Source organism: Phalacrocorax aristotelis, chromosome 3 (assembly GCF_949628215.1).
Source record: "Phalacrocorax aristotelis chromosome 3, bGulAri2.1, whole genome shotgun sequence".
Taxonomy (NCBI): Eukaryota; Metazoa; Chordata; class Aves; order Suliformes; family Phalacrocoracidae; genus Phalacrocorax; species Phalacrocorax aristotelis.
The window spans coordinates 100762103-100786427 of NC_134278.1; the positions used below are offsets into that span (position 1 = coordinate 100762103).

At 42.3% G+C, this 24325-nt stretch overlaps 1 protein-coding gene across 4 annotated transcripts; it reads right to left on the minus strand.

Annotated features, from left to right (window-relative positions):
* Positions 1–413: 413 nt before the first annotated feature.
* Positions 414–24000, minus strand: EPHX1 (epoxide hydrolase 1). Of its 4 annotated transcripts, none has more exons than XM_075088753.1 (10): positions 23874–23994; positions 13156–13252; positions 12888–13072; positions 10904–11084; positions 8448–8675; positions 7274–7403; positions 6582–6796; positions 4093–4201; positions 3006–3131; positions 414–1482 (listed from the first exon to the last, which is right to left on the minus strand). In XM_075088753.1, exons 3-10 carry the CDS (start codon positions 13065–13067, stop codon positions 1257–1259), a joined length of 1395 nt encoding a protein of 464 aa, XP_074944854.1. In that variant the 5' UTR covers positions 13068–13072; positions 13156–13252; positions 23874–23994; the 3' UTR covers positions 414–1256. The 4 variants fall into 4 exon arrangements, with proteins under 4 accessions (XP_074944854.1, XP_074944855.1, XP_074944853.1 ...); XM_075088754.1 differs by having other exon boundaries at positions 13156–13213; positions 23874–23977; XM_075088752.1 differs by lacking the exon at positions 13156–13252 and having other exon boundaries at positions 23874–24000.
* Positions 24001–24325: the final 325 nt, after the last annotated feature.

A 24325-nucleotide genomic window follows, 5' to 3' on the forward strand; every position in this document is an offset into this window, starting at 1 on the left:
TTAAAGGCCTGTGGGGTGGAGCCGGGCTCTGCTGGAGTGACCGTTATTTAGCAGCTTCCATTTCAATTAATATTGTGAAATATTACTAATCCATGCAAGTGTTATTGGTGGATTATATTTCCCTGTGATTGCAAGGGTAGGGAAGTATATCAGAAGTGACTGGAAAACAAAACCATACTGAAATCAGTCATCTGGATACAGTTTAAGTGCGCTTGAAGCTCAACTGCACACACTAGGGACTGTCGCTGGCAAAAACATGCAGCCCTTCAAATTCAATTTTCTTTGAGCAGTTTGCCTTCAGTCTGACCTTTTTAACAGACGCAGTACAGAATCAATAGGTCCTGAGTTGATGCTTCTCTTTGCAGTGACCAAGCAAAAGCTTGGTTATTCAAAAAATTTAAAAGAAACACAGGTATTATTCAAAATTTTAATGCCAGTTTAATTTTGAATAATGAAATTTTTATTCTTTACTAAGAAGTATTTATAATACCCTGCACAAGCAGTACAAAGCCACAGTGTCGTGAGCCTGTCCTGGGCTATGACTGTAGTTAAGGGTACAAATTCAGTGCAGAGGTAGCTTGGGCTATAATTACTCCTACCCAACCCCTCCTTCTGGTCCCAGCTACAGGCACCTGTGTGTTTCAGCTGTTCCTCACATGTTGCTGTCCCAGGAGCCTGGTGCAGAGGAGCTGAGCTTCCTCACAGCCACGAAGCTGCTTAACAGCCCAGGCTGGAAGAGAAAGGCAGGCAGCTGTAGCCAGCTGGCTAGTTTGAAGGTACTGTAGATCATTGATGCTGATTAACCGATGCACTCGTGCAAGCTAGGTCTTGCCAGGCTGTTCCCAGTCTTTATGTGAGGAACCTCACACCTACACCAACTCAAGTTTTACTGCTGCTGTGGAAACACACCCCTTTCGTCATAATTAAACTGTTATTAGCCGTAAGGTCTACTTTTCATATTGCAAAGCAAGAGTTGGGAATACTACAGAACAGATTTTAGAAGTCTCTGCTTGGAGGAGAAGACAGCCAAGTAAACTTCATGCTGCATTCTTAGCCTAGCTGAACAGAAAAAAACCACCAACCCACAGTCAGTAGGTCCCCACAGCAGTATCCCACTGACATAGACGGAATTTTATTTGCTGTCCTCTCTCACATCTGTTCAAGAATAACATCTAAATACATGGATTACAGTAGACTTAGTAAGGCCTGTACGTGTGCTAAGCTATAGGCAATTACCCTGCTGTTTGCTAGGGGAGTTAGCCTCCTTTTTTATTCCGAAGTTGCTCCTTCTCTACTTTCCCAACAAATTGCAGAATATCTTCAGCAAGAAGTTGAGGTTCCTCCAAAGCTGCGAAGTGGCCACCTCGAGGCATGAAATGGAAGGAAACTATGTTGGTGTATTTCTTCTTGGCCCAGGCCTGGGGTGTGTGCATGACTTCATTAGGGAAGGAGGCAATGCCAGTAGGTACTTGTACTGTGAGCCTGAGAGAGGAGAGAGAATAATTTTAATCTTTTAAACACTTAACTCAGCAAGAAATGGAAAGTCCCAAGGAAATGTTGTTCTTAAACCATTGGGCTTGCTGTTGTTAGGCAATTAAAATTTGACTTCCAGATCTTAAATTTGAAGACTAGACAACACTCTCATTCCTGGGGCGGGGGGGGGGGGCGGGAATTGTATACATTGATACTAAGATAATTTTGCAAGGGCATAAAACTTAGAAGCATGGAAGTGGAGAAGAGAGCCCTAGGAGGTGGTGGGTATCAAGTTTCCTCGCGCTGCATTCAGGGCTCTAGTCCTGTATTGAGGGGAAGGCACACGATTTGACAAGGGCTGGAGAGAGATTTACAGTGAAGATTACAACTAGAACATGTTAAACCTGGCAGGAGAACTTGAGGGTAGGCAGGGGAAGAATTATCTTGAAGCAGGAGGAGAGGAGAGGAATAATAGAGGGTTAATCTACGCTAGTTCAGAGGAAACATTTCTGAACGTGAGACTTTACCCTGTAAAGTAGCCCTCGCTTTCAGCTGGCACAAACACACTCTGCAGAATGCTTTGCACAGTGGCAAGGGCAGGGAAGCAACTGGGTTTGAGGGGAAGACTACCTAACAGAGTGGAATAAGCCACGCTTGTTATAAACAGAGCAACATTTTGTAGGTTTAAATATCCCATACAGGTAAGCTGCATTGTCAGAAGTGACATATTTTAAAATTCAGATACAAAAATTGCTGGGTGCATGACCACTGGAAACCTGAAAACTGGGTGCCTAATTTTACTTAAGTCTTTAAGACTCCTTCCTCTAGGCACATATATAGCTCATCTCATGTAGGCAGAACTGGAGCAAGATACTGCCCACAGTGTAGCCACAACAGCTTCAAGAACTGAGTCAGCTTCCTGGGAGCGTAATTTCACAGCTAAATAAATACCACAGCAGTGAGCTGTGGTTCCAAATATCTCAGGGCAGGTTTAAAGCCTTCACTAATACTCAAGCTGACACAAGTATATGCAACCAAACTGCTGTCTTAAGTGTCTGCACAGCAGGAACATCAGTCTTAATGACTTGCAAATTATGCAGTTTGTTGCTTCCAAATGCTGAAGTTGCTTCCAAAGGTAGGACTTAAATCTTTGGCACAAATAGGCAAACTGCGTCCAGAAAAGTACAAAAACTACAAAACAAATAAACAACAGGCTAATTTAATAAGTAAAATCTGGAAGAACTTACATGTGCTTTTCCCTAGTTGGATACAGGGTGAATGGGAGGGCCTCAAGCAGAGCCTCCAGTCAGATCTCCTTACTGATGGTTCAGGATTCTTACCCAATTTCCATGTTTTTCAAACACAACACAGTACATCAACTAACAGTCCCGTCCTGCGCAGGAACGCGGTGATACAGCATGGCTTTTCGTCAACATTTGGAAACTTGCAGCAGTTATAAGACAAAAGCAACCTGTCTGCAACCATAAAATTAAGTTCAGGGCAAAGTATTTAAAGAAAAAAAACTTACTTACCTTTCATGTTTCTGTGTGCCTACCCCCTTCTGCAAATTTTCTTTGTAGAAACGCATTGAGGAGACTATGCAGCCTGACACCCAGTAGATCATGATATTGGTGAGCAGATCATCCAGGTTAAACTTCCTGAATAGGTAAGCCCAGAGATTGCTTAGTTAGAACTGAATACCACTTTGTATTACTTTAGCAGGGACTTGACTTCGGTTTGGTTGTAAGAAAAAAAGTTACAGGAAAAAAATAGTTAACTTGGTTAAGAAAAGAGTTGAGAGGTGAAGTGTGTTACTTTCCCTCTGTCTGTCAGTGACTAATGAAGCACGTTAAAGGCTTTCAGACACAAACTGGGAAATGACCTTTTAACTTCTATACGGAAGACAGACTCCAACAAGCACCTTACGCTCCAGCCCAGCTCCCTGTACTGTCCCTAGACTGGGAGGGCAGGAGCAGAAGAGCACATGGAACTGCTTGTGCCATTTATTATTTGTAATTTGACATGCTGCCATGAGCCTTCAATAGAGCCAGTGCATGTTTCATACCGAATTATTAGCTGTATGCAGTGCAAACACTCTATTCAAATCCACTGTCATGGGGCCTTTTCATAACATGCCCCTTTGCCCCACTCCTGCCAGGTGTCTCAGCAATTTTCAAAGGGGACTTCATCTCAGATTTCTGCTGCACACTAAAAACGATCCTTTATTAGCAAATGGTAGGTAGGTGAAGCAATACTGATCAATTTAAAGCAAATTCATAGAGTTAAGTATTAGTATTAAAATGAATTATGAGTTATCTTCCCCAGCATCTTAATGCATGGTAACTTTTGTTTTTCTGTCCTAATGAGATTCTTCCACCTAAATCAGTTTTTAATCCCCAGAGTTGCAGGGTGTATCTCTTTTTTCCAGATCAAAGCAGGAAGGGAGTACAGGCCTTCGTGGCCTGTTTGCTTCTTTGCATGCTGTAGTACAGCACTGTGCCATCTGTGGTCGCTACAGGCTGCCTACGAGATGCGAGGCGATCAATTCAGACAAACTTCTTCAGCTATGACTCTGGGCTTAGTCACCTCATCCAAAAGGGCATAAGACAAAATGCTTACTTCTCTAGTCCTCCATCCTCTAAGTTATGGAATTCCAGATCAGTCCATGAAGAAAACTTCTCCAAGATGTATGCAGCCAGTCCAACAGGTGAGTCATTCAAACCACAGCCTGAAAAGGAAGAGGAGAAAAATTGAACTCAGACTGTTACAGAAGCGGGCCATTATAATACAGAGCAGATAACGTTACAAAGCTGTTCCAGCTGCTGTGTTCTTAAATAAATAAATAAAATAGTAGAACAAGTTGGAGCCATTTATTGTTGAATCATAAACGGATAGTATCTGCAAACGCACAGGCTCCGCATTAGCTCACACTGTATGTTTTTTGACCTGATGTAACAGTATTGGATTTCTGCTGCCTTTTTTCTTCATGTAAGCTAATAAGATTAAGCTCTATGTGCCAAGAAGGGTTTGCTTCCACTAATCTGGAAGTTGTCATGTATTAAACAGTATTACAGGGCCAAACCCCACATGCCTACACCTGACCAGGAGAACTTGCATCATTGTCTAACAGCAAAAATATTTTTAAAGGATTATTAGACGGTCATTAAAAGCAAGGCTTTACTAAAAGGTCCATCTTCTGAATTAGCATTAGTCAACTGACTTCATGCAGAACAAGGCTTAATATACTTTTTATAGTTTGGTTTGCTTGGAGAGAAAAAACCACGCCTGCACCTGGGACTTTGCTAATACATCCTAGTGCTGTGAAATACAGAGACTGTAACCTGCCCCAGCTGCTCAGAAAAACCTTAGAAAAAGCTCTTCCTAAGGAACAGCAATATATTTGAAGTTCCACCCATGCAACCCAACCTTCCCAAAAGATGGCTAACTCTATAGCCAGCACAATTTAATCAGTAATTGCTATTTAAACATGATACTTGAGTTTCAGTTATCAAACAACTAACACTGATAACTAAAATACCAGGTGTTTGAAAGTTATATTGAGCATGCTTTCCAGATCTGCAGAACTGGACAAGCAATAGCCTGTTCTCATACACTTACTGTGAACAAAGAGTACGTCAGTTTACATATAGGAAAAATTTACATCAATCCTAGCGGTATTTGAATACAGGCGCTGCTGCCTATTTCAGCCAGTTGAAAATGAACCCACGCTCCACGCAGGTTTCCCAAAGAATAAGTGTAAAATCAAATCCATGCAGGCCACTTTGATGAAATGCCAACTCTGAAGCAATCAAGAGTATAGTATTAGCAAGCACAGTATATACCAAGAGCCAGAGACAACTTCCTTGCTTAGGACAGCTTGCAAGGTAGCCCCGTACCACCAGAAGTCTTAGGAAGACTGTGGTAGCCTCCATGGCTGCGCTTCTCCCAGCTACCTTACCCTCCCTTCTTCAGAGTGTCTTTCTCCCTACAGGAACCTGCCACCTGCCATGCTCCTCTCTTCTTTGTCCTCAAAATTGCAAGAATGCCCCTGCTCCAGCTCCCAACACATGAACTTGCTGCTGGTTCCCAGTTGGCTCTGACAGAACACACGTTACTAGTAGGGACAAGAATCAGCCAGAAAACAGAGCAGAAGGAGCATGGCTAGGCCACTTTCAGCTACCAGCTTCCCTGTGTTTTCTTAAAGCACAAAAAGGGATTAGAGACTAGTAACTTTTAGAAACCAAAACTCAAAAGGAAGCAAAATTATTTTAAAAACATAAAATTATTTTGCCTACATATTTTAAGAATATACCTGCTTCTGTAGGTAAGCTTATAGAAAACCATTAAGAAAATGTGTCCTTAGCTATGTTTTTAGTAAAATCCACGAGGGAATTGCTGCTGCACTAAAAAAATATATTCAGTATTCTTGGCTCAGTTGTCCAATTCAGTTGCAAAAGATGTTTTCGAAATAGAAACACTTAATACTCAGATACTTTAGTAGTTAAGCAATCTGAGTGACTAGCTCGTCTAAAAAGAACATTCATAGGCACAAGTGTGCCAGGCACAAAGTCTGCAAGTGGTTCAGAACAACGAGAACTAAATTTGATTTTGCTTTTCAGGTATTACTTACGCCTATAAATAAGGTACATTGTGTGCTGAGACAGCTAAAAGCTTCTTGTAGTGCACATCATTTGAATGTGATCCATTCTCTGTGAAGAAACTATATTTTGCTCTCAGCATAATTACATTTGAAATAGAATTACAGGCCCCACTGATAGCAGAAGCGAAAAAGTATTAAACCATTTTATTTAGGAAAACTGAAAATGAGGTTGGTGGCACTTAGAGCATGCTCAGTTTTGATGTGCAGGCTTACCAATTCTGCATGCAAAAGTGAGTGTAATACTAAATACCCGTATGTAACCTTTCCTGACTTGGATACAGACAAGGAGCGCACCTTTAAAAATCTTTAACCTTCCTGCTTCCATTTCCCTGAAAACAACTGATTTTCTGCATATTTTAAGCAGTATGTTTTGTTTCTATGAAAGTACAACAGGAATAAACAGACTAAGTATTCTGAGCTCAAAAGGCTTTTTTTTTGTTTGTTTTACCGACAGTATCAGGCTTTGTAGCCTGTATGTGAGCATAGCCAGACTCCAACAAGATCCTGTACAGCCCCTTTTTCAAGAAGGGAAACATCCGCTTAACGTCTTCATCCTGGAAACCGAACAGCCCTGGAAGATAGCGGCCCAGCAGAATGGAGAGCAGGTGAGTGAATCCCATGTTCGTAACTGAGGCTAGATTTAAATGGAGACCTTTCATATGGCTAAAAATAAAAACAGAAAAATCCCCGACAAATTAACAAAAATAAAATATGATTCAAAGTTGTTATATTTAAAATGTTATTAACAAAAATGGACATACCTGAAATTTGCCCTGCTAATCACATTGTGACCTTAGATGTACTTTGTATGTGGCTTTTCACACAAAAATGACAAGTCAAAGGGGCAGCTGTCAGTAATCGGCACACAGTCCTGGACACCAGGCCGCAAATCCTCCTTTTGTTACAAGTACTTACCCCACTCCAGACCCCCGTGGGGCCATTACAAAACTACTGCATGAGTGTTTGAAAGAACAGGTGTAATTCTGGATCACTGCTTAACCCTGAGCACTATAGGAAAAACTACACAGTGATCATAGGAGGACTTGGACAGGAGCTCTCAAGTGCACAAGAAATAACTATTTAAAGAATAAAACAGCTTTGCGTGCCAGTCATGCAGCACTGTACCAAAGGGGTACTCACTTGGGAGCTATCTGGGCCAGATTGGTGCAGATGAGCCAGCCCCAGTCACCACCTTGTGCATAGAATTCGTTGAATCCCAGTCTGAGCATCAATTCATAAAAAACAGAAGCGGCACTTACAGAATTAAAGTCTGCATTAAAAAAAAAAAACCAAAAACAAAACCACAGAAACAGATCACTGTTGCATTAGTTCCAGCTACACTTCTGACTCTGCAGCATTTATTCTCCCCATAAAGGCAACATTCAAGTTTCTAAAAAGCTACAAGTCCATTTTTCCTTGCCTGTCTGACAGACTGACTATATGGAAACCCTTGTCACATTGCCCAGGGAAGGTGCAGAGAGCAAGCAGACACCATGACGAGAAAATCCAGCCTTCATTGCAGACTAGTGTTCTCCTAACCCCACCAGTTGCCTGCGCACTTGCCAGAGTGAGGGGCTGCCAGACTTCAAAGGGCTTGCCTTTAAACTGTAGTTACACTCCAGATGAGCCCTGTCAGAGGCACTGAGCATTGCCCAGGCAGTTTCCATTTTGTCTACCATGAGCATAGCCTCATCTTAATGATAGTTGGAAACTTCAAGTTTCCACTACTAATGTGCTTCTGCACTTCACTAAATGCTGACCACATAAATCACAACCAGGGAAGCAGAGAAAAGCAATACCAGCCTTCCCCACATCATTCACCTGCACATGTAATTAAATACTAAACTCAGTATCACTTTAAATACCACCTCACTCCAATTTGCTGCAGCTTGTGTTTGTATAATTCAGAGCACAAGCTGAACAAGCAGGTATTTGGCTGCAGTCTACCATGCAGATACATGAACTGATTTGTTTCAACTGTTGCTTCTCACCTACCTGTATAACGCTGCTGAACACGGATTCGAACGCCCAAAAGGAACAGCAACAAATCAAGTTTACTCTTCTTGCTCACCCACACACAATTCACTGACTCAATTACAATTTGTGAATTGTCACTTCATAACTTTTTATAGTCCTTCGTAAATTATCTATACATTGCTCCTGAAACTAATCAATGATGTCACCTGAAGTCATGCCCTCACCTCCCTCTTCCCACATGACACAGGAAGAGCCAGGAGTTACTGTTCCGCTAACAGGGGCTATCTCACTATGAGGCTAGGCTTTTGTTACTTCAGTTTCTTCTCATACATCATACCTTTTTTGTGGGGTGCTTCTGAGAAACCATAACCAGGGATAGATGGGCAAATGACTTCAAAAATGTGTTCACCACTGAGGCCATGGCTGGCAGGATCCGTCAGGAGAGGGATGATCTTGTAAAACTCATAAAATGAGCCAGGCCAACCATGAACCATTAATAATGGCTTTGCAGACTGGCCTTCAGGCAAACGAGGAGGCTTTACGTGAACAAAATGGATATCAATGCCTGTAAAAATAAAATAATTAATTAACATGCCCAAATTTACCATGACACTGAAACTAATCAGAGAACAGATTATGAACAAATCTGTACTGAAGTCTCTTTTTGGTGAGCATGCAAACACACTGCATTTCTCTAGATCCACTTATCCAACGACCTTAAAGTACTTTATAATGGGCAATTAAGCAGCACAGCAGCCAAATGAGGTTGGCATATTTCTGTTTTAAAATAAATTGGCAAATTAAGACATAGAAGTGAAACAATCTACTAATGGTAACACAGTGACTCACACAGATTAAAGGCAGAAGAGATGATTACATCATTTAGTCCAAGTGCCCTTAAATTTTACCCAGATGTCCCTATATGGCACTAGATAGGCTTCAGCCAACCACAGATTTTTCTTCCTGAAAGGCACACAATTGCAACTTGAAGGCATCAAGGGATAGGGAATTCATCATAACTAGCAGCTGTTTGTTCGGGGGCGTTAATCACTTTCCTTGTCTTGTGCATGCCTTACTTTCCACTTGAACATGTCTGGCTTCTGTCTCCAGCCACTGAGCCTAATGTTACAGCAAAAGGAATTTTAAAAGCCTTCAGTAAGTACGCTCTGTCTGCGGAGGCCTCCGGTAATCAAGTCACTCATCTTAACTGCTGATAAACCAATCATGCTGAATCAAGGATTTGAAAACATGCCTTGCTAAAAGAGAGTTGAAGTGTTCCATTTTGTAGTTCTCTTCTGCCTTTTGTCTAAAGCTTTCAGTATCTCTTTAAATGAGTAAACCAAACCTGGAAACTACATTCTAGTGCCAGTCTCCTCATTGTTAAGTAAAAAGGTAAAAATTGCAGTCCCATTTCCTTTGTGATCCTTACAATACCTAAGCAGCAGGCTTCACACAGCATTGCACTAGTTGGTCCAGGTGAACTGCTTTTCCTCAAACTCACTCAGGGCTTTGCTTTCCAGGAAACAATAATTTGCTCTTAGAGCCTGAATGCCTCACTTCTTGATGCATTTAAGCACATTTCGCTCACATCAACTCCCACTCACCAGAAATCCCACCCCGTTTCACTCACTGAGATTTCCCCATCCTTGACAATTCCGTGGATTTCTGTACCCTCTGCAAAACTTTCAAGCGACGACAGAAGCTATGAATCTGATATACGTCAGGTCTGATCTTGTCTTTTCATGGCTCATCTCTGTAATCATTCCTAATGTTGAAATTTGTCTTCCCGTTGCTATACATAGTACATCGTCCTTGGCTGCTTCTTCCTTTCTTATCTCAGATGATACATCTTTTTTTTTTTCTTTTTTAAGGGAAGAGTTTTTGCTTTTATCTTTTTCAGCACTAACTGTGTTTTATACGCCTAAATAAAATCTTTATCTTCTAACCACTACGTAACAACCGTTTATTGTCCCAAATCCATTTTAAATATTATGGTGAACTGCCCCATTTGAAATAATGTACAAATATGGGTGCAAGGAAAAACGTAATAGCATAATCTCAAGCTTGAGTTTTGCCATCATGTGAGACGATTGCCTGCTGCGCTCTACATCTACAACTGTATCCCCACATGACCCAAGCACAACCCTAATTCAAGCATTTAAATCACCCAGTTTGACGAAGTTCTGGCTCCAGCAGACCTTAGCTGAATGGCCTCATTCAAAAGGTGCCTGTGCTTTGAACGAAAAGACAAACCCTTCACTCACACCTGGCTCAACCTCACACACTCAACCCCAAGGGAAAGGCATTCTACGTTTCTAGACCTATGAATGCTTGAAATGGAACAGCAGAGTGCATCTGCCCTGCCAAGCAGGGACAACCTGAGCAGCCAGCATGCCCAGCCGAGGAGGGCTGCGAGACTGACGGCATCACCATGACAGCAGCAGCTGGGGAACAACATGGAGCAAGAGGCAGCATCTGTGGGTATTTCTGTGTGACTGCATGCAAGTCAGAGAACATGTGTACATCTTAAGATCCAGTTCGGTTTCCAAATGCCTGTGCCTGGCTCCTGTTAACACCAGCTGACAACCCATCCATGCACAAGGGAATTACATTTGTCACTCCTTGTCCTAAAGGTTTCAGTTACGATGGAGTTTCTCGCTGCTTCAGTGGCCATGGCAGCCAGGGAGGGGCAGCCCCATGGGATGCAGCCATAGCATTCTTAGCACCAAGATCCCTTGTAGACAAGATTATGTATTACTGTTTGTTTATTTTTTAAGAAAAAAAGCCACACACCTTGAATCTTAGTTTTGAATTGTGGGTACTTGTTGAGGACTTCAACTTGTTTCTTCCAATTGAACTGGTTTTTCCAGTAGGATACAACCTTCCTGAGATACACCGAGTTAGTCCCATAATGGAAGCAGCTGTTCTCCAGCGGCTCAGTGAATCGAGCCTGGTCAAGTCTCCTAAATAAGTCCTAGATGGAAAAGGAGAGAAGAGACATTACAGGCACTTGTGTCTGCCATCTTGGGCTCTACTGTACATGGTTTCTAGTTATTCCCAAGTGAAACCAGAATGAAGATAACATCTCCATTTTTCTCCTCCAGATGGCCTCCTCCCTCTTCCATTTCCAGCTGTTCTTAATCCTCTCTCTGTCTTTGTTTTGCAGGGCAGGCTAACCTGTTTGCCAGGCTGTTATCCGCAGAGGACAATACACTCTTCTGACAGCACTGTGGCTTCACAGCATGAGTCTCGTTGCCTTCCCACAGTACTTTGCTCCCCAGGTTACTTGTGAGCCCAACTTCAGAATCAATGCATGGATCTGGCCCAAACTTTTTGCTCTCTTTCCCAAACCAAGGGGCTGGGGTCTTCACCAGGAAACACTCTAAGGGATTTCGCTTGACTATGAAGTTGGTGAAGCTGGGCTGGAGTGAAAGTTTCCCAATCTAGAATAACTACTAAAGTGACCTTCCTACTGCACTTCAAGGCTACAAGGGATGCTGATGATACTGCAAAATCAGTCCAAAGTCACTTAGCAGGGAAGGACAGCCCAGAGCCCCTTCCTACTGCAAACAGAACCATGGAATGGTGAGGGGGGAAGGCAGGTCTAGAAATCTAATACTGCTCAAACCTCTGTGGGGTTTAAACCTGAACAGCATTTTCTAATACAACAATAGAGGAGGCTCTGATTCTGACAGAAGACAAGTTAGGCGTATGCACTGGCTCATGCCTCACACTGAATGGGCTGTCTCCGTCTAGGCAAGACGTTAGTATGCAAGCTCACTGGTTTTGGCATTTATCATGGGTACAGAAAGCATGGATTTCTAAATGAAGTTTTTAACATGTCTTTACATTCACGCTTTTTGTCTATGGTTGACACCCTTTAAAAGATGTTTTAATAATGTATGCTAGCATAACTTTAACTCCTAGTTTATGTAAGAATATGTTTAGAAAAGAGTTTTCTACCAATGGGCTATGTTGCAATAGCTGTCATAATACAGAATTGTGTGTTTTTGAAAACACCTGTAAGTTAGAAATTATCTAGCTTTGTGTCTGCAGTGTAAGGGGAAAACATGTATGGAGATCAGTGTTCACTGATATTACTGAGGGCAAACAAAGTGTTAAAACCCCCAGGAGGCCTTACTGAGAAAATAGGAAACCAGTATAAATGACTAATACAAGCAATCCCATGAGTACTGTTTGAACCCCTATGACACACAGATCTATGTAATTGTGCAATCCCCGACTTACACAATCAAAATCTCGCTATCTAACAAATTCTGCAACGTAGGTGTTTACTGTAATTTACCACTGTGGTATTGGCGTTGGCCAAAGTAGATCATTAATTACAGAAGAATCAGCATTCAACACAGCTGTAAACAGAGCAGTCAAGAAAATGAGATATTCATAATTTCTTCTGAAAGGAAAAAAAAGACATTGTTCTTATCCTGGTCTATACAATCAAACTGAGGAAGGTGCACAACAGGAACACAGAGCTGAGTAATCTGCAATATGATTTTTATGTTTATTAGGCTTTACAAAGGAGGTTTATTTACTAGCAATCTTGCAACAGCCAGCTGAGAACAAAATTGTATAGCAGGATATGAAATCCATACCTGTCTTCTGAAGTACTGAAAAAGCCCTTCCCCCAAGTCCTGGGCATCATTGCTCATTCTCATAAATGTAACTATTGGTTCAATTTAAAAATTACTTCCAAACAAGTTCTGCATTTATTTGGCCATTTCTTACTCCTCTCTCCCCAGTATAGAGATTTGCTTACACTCAGCTCCTCTTCTGTAGTTTCCACCTTAAACGGCCAAATAGTTGTATCTTCTTCAGTGTCAGGCTTTTGTCCTTTCCCCCACCACCCTTCTTTGAAGGGTAATGTCTCTTCTTTCTTCTTGGAAAGCAAGAAGTAGATGATGACTGTCCCCAGAACCAGGAATACTTCGAGCAGCATAATGCCTGCAAGAGAAGTACAGAAATCTTGTAAGACCAATCAGATAGTTCAGAGACATACTTTGTAAAGACTGTAGAGGTTTACTCACTTTTAAAGATAGGATTCAATCTACACAATGTTCTGTCACTCACAGGACATCAACACTTCTGTAAATTTTCAGAAAGACGATGTTTTAACCTACACAGCTTAAATGAGGAGGAAATAAATGTTTTACATAAAGGACATTTAGTAAAAACAAAACTCAAAGCAAGTCCAGAGATCACATGGCTTGGTAATTAAATAGTCCTCTGATTAAACACACCATGTTGGCTTCTGCAGTGGCCACTGATTGCTGCTAAACTTCAACTGTAAAGAAGGTGACTGGGGATATAGTTCAAGTTTAATGCTTTCTCTTCCTCTGAAGCACTACATTTCCCACAGACTCCAAAGCAGAGCATCTCTTCAGTAAGGCTCACTTATCTATTGTTAGAGATTTGGAAGAAAAAAAACCCAAGACATATATAAAGAATAAAAAGTGAAGCGCATGAGGGCAGCCACCTTGTACCTCCTGATGAGCCTGGGGGAGCAGGGCAGGGATATATTTACATAACATAATCCTTGAACAGCAGTGCAAAGGGTAGAAGCACCTTCCCTTTCTTCCTCCCTTGGAACTGTTCTAAAGAGAAAACAGAAGACCACATGTGTGCTCTCCTGGCACTAACACACCCTTCACCAAGTGATAAAATTCTGTCATACTGAAGAACAACCTGATTTCACAGCATATCTGCACAACCTGACTGCAAGGGCTGTTGTGCTTTAGTCAAATAGAACACCTTAAAAAAATCCATTTTGAATAATGTGAACTGTTACATGCTGCAAGTAGTAAAAATAGTTACTCAGGCTCTTTAGTTATTGATGTTATCAAGCATCCCTCCAAGTATGAAAAATGTTTGTAAGGTGGTTTGGGGAACAGTACCATCATCAATTTAATGCATAATTGTAGAGTGTCATGTTTCAAACACTCATTTTCTGGGGAATTGAGAAGACATGAAGTATTCCCTGCTCTAGGTGTACCTGCTCAGTCAGGGGGGTTGGACAAGATGATCTCCGGAGGTCCCTTCCAACCCCTGCCATTCTGTGATTTCAAACTTCTGTAGGGCAAGCATTATTTATGAACACAGAACAGTCTTCATTTTCTCCAGAGCTAGGAGGTTTTGTTTGTTTTGTTGCTGCAGAGTAATTTGAGGCTCTGAAATTGCTAAAGAAGTCAACAGAATGGACCAAATTTGTTCCTGGATCAAAACAGGAATTGTAACACAAGTTAATGGGAGTTGCCATGATTATAACAGGAGTAAAACTGACCCGTCTTGTAAGTGCCTTTATGTGACAGGACACGTTTTAGTCAACCTCTTGAGTTTAATTTTCTAATGGCTGACAGTAAAGAAATAAATAAAACTGTCAAAATAAGCAGCCACTGAATCATTTGTAGAGAAGTCAGGCACTGTGCAGGTACAACAGCAAGCTGCAACAATATATTGCTTACATACGCAAGTGCTACAGCCTTGAAAAGTGACCTGAAATTCCTTAGTCCTCAGAGGCTGAAGAAATGGAAATGATAGGCACTGAAAGAACTCAATCACTCAATCTGTTCATTTGTTTCACTTGTCCTTCCATAATTTCTGTTGCTTGAGGAGATGCTAGTTTTCCTTCGCCATGTTCTCTGGAGCACAAGACAACAATGTTTTCCCACTTCCAGCATACTCAGGCCATAACTTACCCCAAAATTAAGAAGTTTGTCCAATTTCAGCTTGCCTCAACACATAAACCAATGCAGTCTAGGAGCCTCCAGAGCACAATTAAATTTTACTGCAAAGCAGAACTGGAGGGACTTCAAGAAACTTCAAGGCACTTCACATAGAAATAATACCTACCACAGTATTTAATACCATTTCTATTACTAAGTCTTCGCAGAGAACAGCAGCAACTTCCCTTGAAATCACAGCACAGCTCTGGCCATGCCTAGGCTACAGAGGTTCACCAGCGTAACTATGTACACACCACGTATGAAAAATTCAAACTCTTGTCCAACTGCAATACGTTTACAAAGCCCCACGACAAACAGCCATGCCAAGAGAAAAGAGCTGCTGTCAGCGCCAGCCCCGTTGTTCAGGCAGGATGGCTGGGGTACCTAGAAAAACAGGGGACTCTTTCTCCTGGCTTATGCTGTATCAGCACCACAGCCTCTGCCAACATGGTGACAGAGGCACAGCACCTAACACAGAACTGCTTTACCCAGGAACAGAATCCCAGCCCATTCTCTAGTAAGAAACCTGTATATACTAAGTCACTGGAGTACCCAGAGCTACAAAAACATTTCTGCTTCCCCCATCTGCTCTCAAGGAGACCTGAGAAATCAGAATTTTTGCAGCAGAAGACATGGGAGGGATGGTGTGCAAACGTACATGTTGCATTCGCCCTGGAGCATGCGTACAACGAACTCGCTATGTGAAAAGATATCCTTCTTTGCAATTAATTCCACACAGATTTTAGGATAAGCTTGTTTACAATCCAGCAATAAGAGCCAAAATCAGCTTCAGGTTTCACAAAAGTTCTGTCTTCTAGAGAGAAGTGGGGCCAGAGACACATGTGATTTTGACTTGGAAGAAGCTGCCTCTGATAGTGGTTGGATTATTTTTTTTGCTAACAGAGGGAGATCCCAAGTTGCCCACTATATTCAGTCTCTCTCAGTTCCCTTGAAAGTGCCTGTAAAATTCCTAATTACAAGGAACAGTGGGGCCTAGAGCTCCAACTGTGCCTCTTTTTTTTTTTTTCCTGAGTGGACAGGAAGAAGAGAAAGGGCAAAGTGCATCAGCAGTATTTTAACTCGCACCAGTTCACAGCACACTCAAAGGGGTTGTTTTGCTAGGGATGAGTTACTGGAACTCGGCACGCTCCTACCAACCTCTCCAGCCTGTGCTGAGAGGAGACCACTTAGAGCAAATGCAATCAATGATTTCCCAAGTTTGCTATTCAAGCTAGTTCTCTAAAACTCCTGTGTGTTATTTGAAAAGCATAAAGCAGCCTCAGTCGTGATGGATCTGCACCAGAATTTCCTCCGCTAATCACTACTGAGCTGTTGTGAGATGAAAGTTATTAGCCCCTTACACTTCTTCCATAGTACAGCAATGTAGAACCACGAATGCGGAAGGAGAAACAGGTACAGTAAAACTGTTCTATACTTGCAGTGTTGAGAGAGGTAAAAACCAAAGAGCTGGCGTTTTTATTTTCTGAAGCCTCTTGATGCAACCACTCCGGCATGTTGCCTTTAAAAATGACTACTTCAAAGGGAGTTCATGTTTTGGTTTGGCTTTTTCCTCTTTTTATATGCAAGACCTTAGAAGGAAATATTTCCATTTCTTCCATGGTCAAGTACTTAGGCTCCAAGACTCTGCTGTACTCCAGGGCGGTTTCTGTTTGTAGACAGCACTTAAATACCTTAGACAGTACTTTTACCCTAACGAGTCCAAGGAAGAATGTTTTTGTTTTACTACTTTAAAAACATGTTTTGAAAGAAAAATGTTGAAGTGTGATGGATCCAGTAAACAACCCAAAAACTAGCCCCTCTTGAATAAGGCAAAGCGCATCTCAAGGAATAGGTTGTTTGCAAGAAAATCCCAAAACTTTCTTACAATGTCCTTTGTTGAAAACACCTGTTTTTCCAGCATTGTTTGCATTTTAATTTGCGCTGTCCTCCTTTCGTGCATTAAAAGCAGAGCTAATAGCTCTACAAGAACAGAGCAATTATTATTTACATCAAAGCTATGTCCTGTCTCACGCCCTGTCTCCATCAGTATCCAGTAACAGATGCCCCGGCAAACAGCGCTATTTATTTTTCAGAGAGGTCATCTATGAAATAGCTTAATGGTAAAATCTCCATCTTGTTCTACTAGTAATCATTCACCTTTACCTTGCAGCATTAGAATCCATCTGAAACATGTTATTGGAGAAATAAGCAGCTGGAAAGACTTTCAACTTAATATCTGAGAACCCATTTTGGCCCAAACACTATGCAACCCAGCTGCTATGGCTTGAATGATGCGCAACACCCGCAACTCCAAGTGCTGCTATTAAACCCTATCAGTGCAAAACTGCTGGCATAGGGGTGAAGCAAAAGCTCTGAGAGACCATGCTGCTTTCAGACACAGGCCAGAGGTGATCGTGGTTTACAGTTAATAACGTTTTCTCTCCAAGGTTGGTTTACTAGCAGACTGCAAGGTAGCTCAGAGCACTTAGCGCACGCTGTCAGGTACATGGTCTATTGATTAATAATTACTCTGCAGGAGAAATAACAGCTCAATTTAGAAGTGATGTTTCCGTTTATTTTTGTTCTGTTACATAAACTCCCCCATTAGGTCCTACTGGAAAGACACCCCTCTGCCGCAGCGTCTTTGTTTACGGATCAGTTCGCCTGAAAAGCGGCAATTGCAGGTTACTCTTCCCAACAGATCTGAAGGAGAAACAACCCACTGGAGGACTTCAAAAACTCATGGCACCTGTAACAGGGTCCCCTGAGCACTGACAGCCTAAGAGGGGCTACAACATGGCACGGTCCCAGAAGCTTTACCCTCAGTCTACATCCTACCATCTCCGGGCATCGCATTTTTGTCATTACATAACACCAGAAGCAGACAGGAAACCATGAAGCAAAGACGTTTGTATAAGAAAAACTTCCTATTTATGTAGCTTATGGAGCATTATGACAAGCTTCAAAATAGCTTAGCAATGCAGGAATTGCTTTGCATACAGCTGATAACATCTCCCAGGTGAGCATAAAATGATCCATTAACATTATAGGAAAGGAGGAGAGGTAGGCATCGGATGAAATAGCGTGTCCCACGCAGGGAAGCAAATCAAAAACAGGAAATACAAATCCAACAGAGTTTCTGGCTTGTCTCGATAAGAAATTTAGCATTTACATTTTTTATTGCCATAGGGAGGTGGCACACAATGCTATCTCCAAAACAGCAGGAAGAGATGATATCATTTTGTTCCACAATCTTTTTCTAGACTGTTCGCAATCAGGAATTAGCCAGTACAGCAGGAACCTATTTAGAAGACCACAACAAGAGGTCACCTCCCCAGCGGAGGAGTAACAGCACTCTCTCTGCCAGGGGGATGGCTAGGCCTCTCCCAGGACGCCCCGTCCCCGGGGAGGAACGTCCCACGCCTGTGGCAGTGAGGCACTGCTCCCCTGAAGCTGGTCATCTGCTGTGCCCCTGGGGCAACAGTAACAACAACAGAGAGCCCGTTTAAGGCTCTGGGGGTGCCCATATGCATCACCCAGAACTTCTACTTACGGCAGTTAGTCCCTGATGCACTTCACTCCAGGGGAGTACCTGAATACCTTATACAACATATTCCCACCTAATTTTTCCTACGATACTGTGACAGTTGAGCGGTATCATCGGTTCAGTACTACACTGAAATCTGACAGGCACTGAGACCCAAGCCTAGCTAAGCATAAAAGTAGTACAGGACTAAGTTCACTGTTACCCACTTTGCCTCACACAGAGGCAGCATATTTATGCAACCACTGGCCAGTCTAAGCTCATCTCACGATCATAGTTTAAAATACTGCACGCCACATTTTTAAGGGGAAGACACTCAATTTACAAGAACACATAATTTAAACATTACTTGCTCTGTCAAATCAGTGCCCAACACTTTCTTATGTCCTGCTTAAAAACATGTCTTATCTCAATTTTCCTTATTTTGCTTCTATTATGCTTGAACAAATCTACTTCCTTTAAAGTGTCTAAAAAAAGCCTGTGGGCTGCATAAATGCAAACTGGCAGAATTCAACCCAGGATCTGTGTGATGCCCGTTACTGTGACCTAATGATCGTGTGCACAATTCAGCGGAAAGCAGATCTACTCTGCAACTGCAATCATTTCTGTTCAGGACTACAGACAGAAAAGCTGCTAAAACAATTCTTAAACCAGCACTGTTCAGTCATGATAATTAAGGGTGAAAGAACTGTTTAAACTTTCAGAATAATACATTTGATAGCTACAACATTAAGGTTAGGTCATCCAGATATTTTATCCTATTTACTCTATCCAGCCTTTACCCTATTTAATGACCCTGAAATTCCAACAACAGCAGGTTTTTTGCACATTTGCAGAGAAGTGACAGAAGCCTGGCATACAACTTGGGGGTGAACACAGCTGAAAGCTGGGTCTCCTAGACAGAGCTCTCTCAAATCATGTTACAGTTAAAAAAGGGAAGGATATCATGCCAATAAGAAGTCTTTAAAACAGTTTTTAGCCACTGTCCAGCCAACTAAATGACACAGTCCAAAAAAATAGACTCCAAAGAACATCTCGAGCTTTACTTCAACATTTAATTTCTAATGTCTGAAAAGAAATTGTGAATAGCACATTGTTCTGTTTTGCCTTCCACCAGAGTTTCTGGCAATAACGACATTAACCTCCTCACTCTGTGCCTGTATCTGCCTTTTACAGAGGGGGTGGAAAAAAGTGCAGATGAACCAAAAGAGTTAGATATTACAGATACGGAAATGAGATCGAGGTAATTGTTCCTTAGGTCCTAAGGGAAATTTGGGCTCCATTTTTAGCTTCACCAAATCCTCCAGTACTAAGGAGTAAAAGGTTGCCTTCCTCCCCTGCCAGGGTATTATTGCCAACATTTTGCCTGGTCTGATCTCTGCATAAGACTCAGGTTCATCCTATACTGCTTGGTGGTACGGCACAGCATGTGTCCATTTACTGTTGGATTTTCCATTAGTCTAATTCTCTTAAGATTCTTCCTTAAGAAATCAGAGAGGGAAAGATCTTATTTAACAAGCAGCTTTACGAGCTTTTGGTATTAGCACTGTTAGAAAACTGTGTTACTAAAACCTTTAATTATTGACATATGTAGAATTAACGTGTACATGGTGCCTTAGAGGGGGGGAAAAAAAAGCGTTAACCATTTGAAATCTTGCACTCCAAAACATGTAAGAACAAAGTAAATGACAGTCTTTCAGTTAAAAGGTGTGGAGATGGAAATGATGAATATAAAGACTGTCAGAGGAAGTTTCTGACAATCTGCAAGACAGTAAGATGAGGTGCACACTGTAAATTTAAATTAGGATCATGACTCCAAGTAGTAAGGGCAGCGTGAATGAAATCATGTATGAGAGTGCAAAAAGAAAAAAAAATTTGAAAAAAATAAATTGTGACTATGGAAACAGGAAGAGACAGAAACTTGTTATCTCTTTATGAAGACTTCATTCTCAAAGAGAAAAGGAACTTTGAATGATGAGAGAGGAGGGGAACAGATGGTAGTCATCATTTTCTGTCAAATAACTGCAACACCAAAAGGATGTGCCAGAGTAAACATGTAACAAGAACAATTCTTGCTACTTCATCTCTCTGTTAATAACAACTAAATATTTAAGTTCTCTTCGGGTTTAAGGGCTTGGTCTAGAAAAATGCACTACCTGTACCCACCAGATTAGAGCAATTAACACTCACGATGAAGCAGCTAAGAGGACTAGGTCCTTCAACAGAGCTTTAGTTTTGATTCATAATACGTAGCCATTTAACCCGAGTGAAGGACCTGTCTTCTGTTAGACAGCAAAGTATACCCAGGGTACAGATTTGGTGGGCAGCCAGGGCATACAGAACAAACTGGTAGAGCAATAGCTAACATGTCTTCATTGCAGCATTCAAAAGAAGAAGGAAAAAAAAAATACTGCTGGGCGCAAGAAATATGAGAAGAATGCTTGAGGTAGAGAAAGAACAAGAACAAAGTTTGCTGACCCTTTACTTGTCTTGTGGATTGCACGTAATCATCTTCTATGGGGATGTTTCATAAAAAAAGTGGGGGGAATGTCAGAGAACAGCTCACTTTTCAGAGCAGGAACCTAGAAAACGGCTCCTGTTCTTTACCCCAGTAGGATCTCTCCATAAATCGGATCACAGATAATTTCCTCATTCCGGCAAATGCATTAGAAGTCAGCATCATACACTACTGAAAAAAAGCAACTAACAAAGCATGGCTACCATGATTCCCACAAAAATATTCCTAGCCCTGCCAATCAGAAAGCATTTAATCAATAACCACATGCTTAAATATATATCAAAGCTGATAATGCCGCTTTAAAAAGACCCCCATAAAAGCCCAGGGTATATTCAAATCACTGCGTAAGCCATCGCGCTATGTCTAGCATGACCAAGATATTAAAGCAAAAGACATTTTAGAAGTAGATTTTTGTGCTTTACGTAAACACCCATTTACACACACAATGATGCTTTTAATTAAAAAGAACATGTTCAGAGGAAGAATCCGGGACTTTTTCAATAGTAGTATTCAGATGGGGAAAAGGCATTAATTACAAGCGGACCAAAGCTCTTCAGAGGGAAGCAAGACACTCTACTTTCCAAGTGACTTTTCTTCAGGGACTTACACAGTAATTAGAGATCTATTTGCCACATTTGGAACTTGCACGTTGAAGAAGACTGCCCTGGTTCTGGGATTGTGCATTGCATGAAGAAAATACTCTTGCAGGCTCAATGAAGCAGTGCACGCTCTACCACAAAGGGTAAGGCTTTACCTCTGCTCGTCACAAAATTTGAATGCTCCCACTATAATACAAAAAATGTGCATAGGAATATGTAAGGTAATAAATTCATTTGGCCTAGAGCTATAAACTGTACTTGACCTACCACCCCCATCCCCACTTTGCTACTTCTCCATCAACAAATCACTATTACTGAAGAAACGGGAATTTCTGGGACTATTACCATTCAGGTATTGTTACCCCAAACCTTTTTATTCACCTCCTGTAATTACAAAGAACAAATTGGCCATGTATATTCTGCTAAGAAGTCTGAATTTGTTTCACACTGCTTACCATACTAGAACACTGCAGTTCTACATCTAAAAATACTAGGGAAGTCTGAAAGCTTTACTGAAAGCCTAGATAAACAAACAGGCTGAAAACATGGTATTACCCTATGGAATGACCAAATACAAGAAGTATAGTAGATCAAGAGGGGGGAAAAAGGCCTTTAGAAACACCTAATAAACCAAAACCTATTTTGGACAAGTCATACAGACAAATTGCATGTGTGTTCAGGCTGCACTGGTTATTACCAACTGTGCTCTATTTCAAATTGTTTACTTCAACACCATGATCGCCCCTATGAAAAAAAAAAAAGGAACCAAACCAGAATTCAGAAGAAATAACAAACAAATGGAGTTTAAGCAAATCACACACAAGTTTTTATATATTAATTCAGACTGGAAAATATGTAGAATACAGAGTCATGAACTTGAGACTGTGCCAGGACCTTCCCCACAAAGACTTCAGCTCTGACAAAGATCTAATCCTTGTCCTTGGACAACTTCAACTGTGGATTGATTTTCAAAGCTGCCTAATTGCTTTTGGTGCCTATCTCCCATCGATTTTCAGCAAGCATTAGCAATTTGTGCACTCAAGTCTCAGTTTTAGCTTACTTCAGACAGGAGTAATATCCGTTTCAGAGGAGATGCACAGCATCTCAAAAGAATAGTGCCAATCAAAATATTAACCCCACATTTGTGGCTGCGTAAGTGAATTTGTGACAGTGGCTTCTAAGACTGATCCTGTTTCATACGTTCACCTACAATAACTAGGCAAGTTTCCTTATTTTAGAGAAAGCTATGCTATGAAAATAAGGGAAGAAAAAGCAGTCTAATTCAATAGATTTGGAAAATTAAGCAACATACTTGATTATTATATGTTTTAACTGCAGGGCAAAATCAAAATCCCAACTGAAGTCTGACAAACTGAGCCAAACTTGAGAAGCAAGTGTGCCATTTGCTTAGCCTTTTCAGAACGGCTCAGTTATACAACAAAATATAGTCATTAAACTTAAAAGGTTTTCTTCTCATCCCTAAAATGTTTGTTCAGCAAAATGAACTATGTATATGGTACTCATTCAAATAATTTTCAGGTTTGGTAAATTACCCATAAACAAACAAACAAAAAAAGTTCAATTTCATATCCCCATTTAGAGATGAAGTAAAAAACCAAACCAAAACCAGACTAAACCGTCTATATACCAATAGTTAAAGCCACTTATTCTAACTAAACCAAGAAACGTGGCCAGGTTCCCAACAAACAATAAGTAAAATTGTTGTTTCCATACGTATTAGCAGCATTAAGGCCACCTTATCAGGAACCTTGAGCTGGAAAAACAAAGCTGGCTCAAGCAAGCTGTCGGGGAATGTCACATCTACACTCCCCCCAGAAAAGCCAATTAGGGCCTTCCTGTTACTGAAGTGAACCCGAAAATCCCCACCCGCCCCACTGCTATTATTCAGACTCTAATAATACCCATTGTTGTTAATATTTTGATACTGCCAGCTGGCAGAGGGGCACCCGCTCTTTAAAATAATGGTATTTGAGGCACGTAAGTGCAGAGCCTTCTTTAAACAGTCTTCGTTCCCCCCTCTCTCGGTGTTCAATGCCTGCACACCGAATAACCTACAAAAATAATTTCTCTTACTGGATGGGAAGCTCGGGCCAGCGCCCCCCCCCAGCCACGTACCGCCCCGGCTAGGAGGGCAGAGGTACCAAGTCACCCCCCAGGCAGGGAACTTAAACGTTCCTCGGTTCCCGCCCTCAGCTTCGGCCGCCCTGAAACCCGCGTTAAGCGCCGCGGCTGCCCCGCCAGGGGGCTGCGGCGAGGCGCGGCCCCGCCGCCGAGGGCTTTGGCGCCTCTGCCCTGAGGCGAGGGAACGAGCCGCCCCTCACACCCCGCCCGCCCCCGTTACCTGCCGCGGCCGGAGCGGGGACCGGCGCCGCGCACCCTCGCCTCGTCTCGCCTCGGCCTCGCCCGCCGCCGGGGCCGCCCACCGGGACGCCGGGAGAGGGGCACGGTGCCGGCCGGGCCCCCTCCCGCCGCAGCCCGCTGGGAGATGTAGTTCCCGCCGCTGGGAGATGCAGTTCCCTCCCGCGGCCAGCGCCGCTGCAGGCGGAGGGGCGCGAAGGCTTCATCCCCGCCGGCGGCGGGCCCGGCGAGGGGCGCTGGCACCCCCTGCCCCGGCAGCGCCGGTCTCCCCCCGCCCGGGCGCGCTGACACACCGATGCTCAGCCCCGACCAAAAAACCGGGCAGTGGGGAGCGACGGGGCTCACCTGGGCACGGGTGGGCACAGGGTGTTACAGGCTTCAGCCCCAGCAAACGCTAATTAACCCTTGTAACGCCAAAATTCGGGGACAGCCAGG

Coding starts and splice junctions, on each gene's coding strand:
- EPHX1 (XM_075088752.1), bottom strand. CDS start 13,067: ATGCTGCTCGAAGTATTCCTGGTTCTGGGGACAGTCATCATCTACTTC. Junction 7,404..8,447: donor AGAAGCACCCCACAAAAAAG/GTATGATGTATG, acceptor TTTTTAATGCAG/ACTTTAATTCTGTAAGTGCC. Junction 3,132..4,092: donor GAGGATGGAGGACTAGAGAA/GTAAGCATTTTG, acceptor TTACCTATTCAG/GAAGTTTAACCTGGATGATC.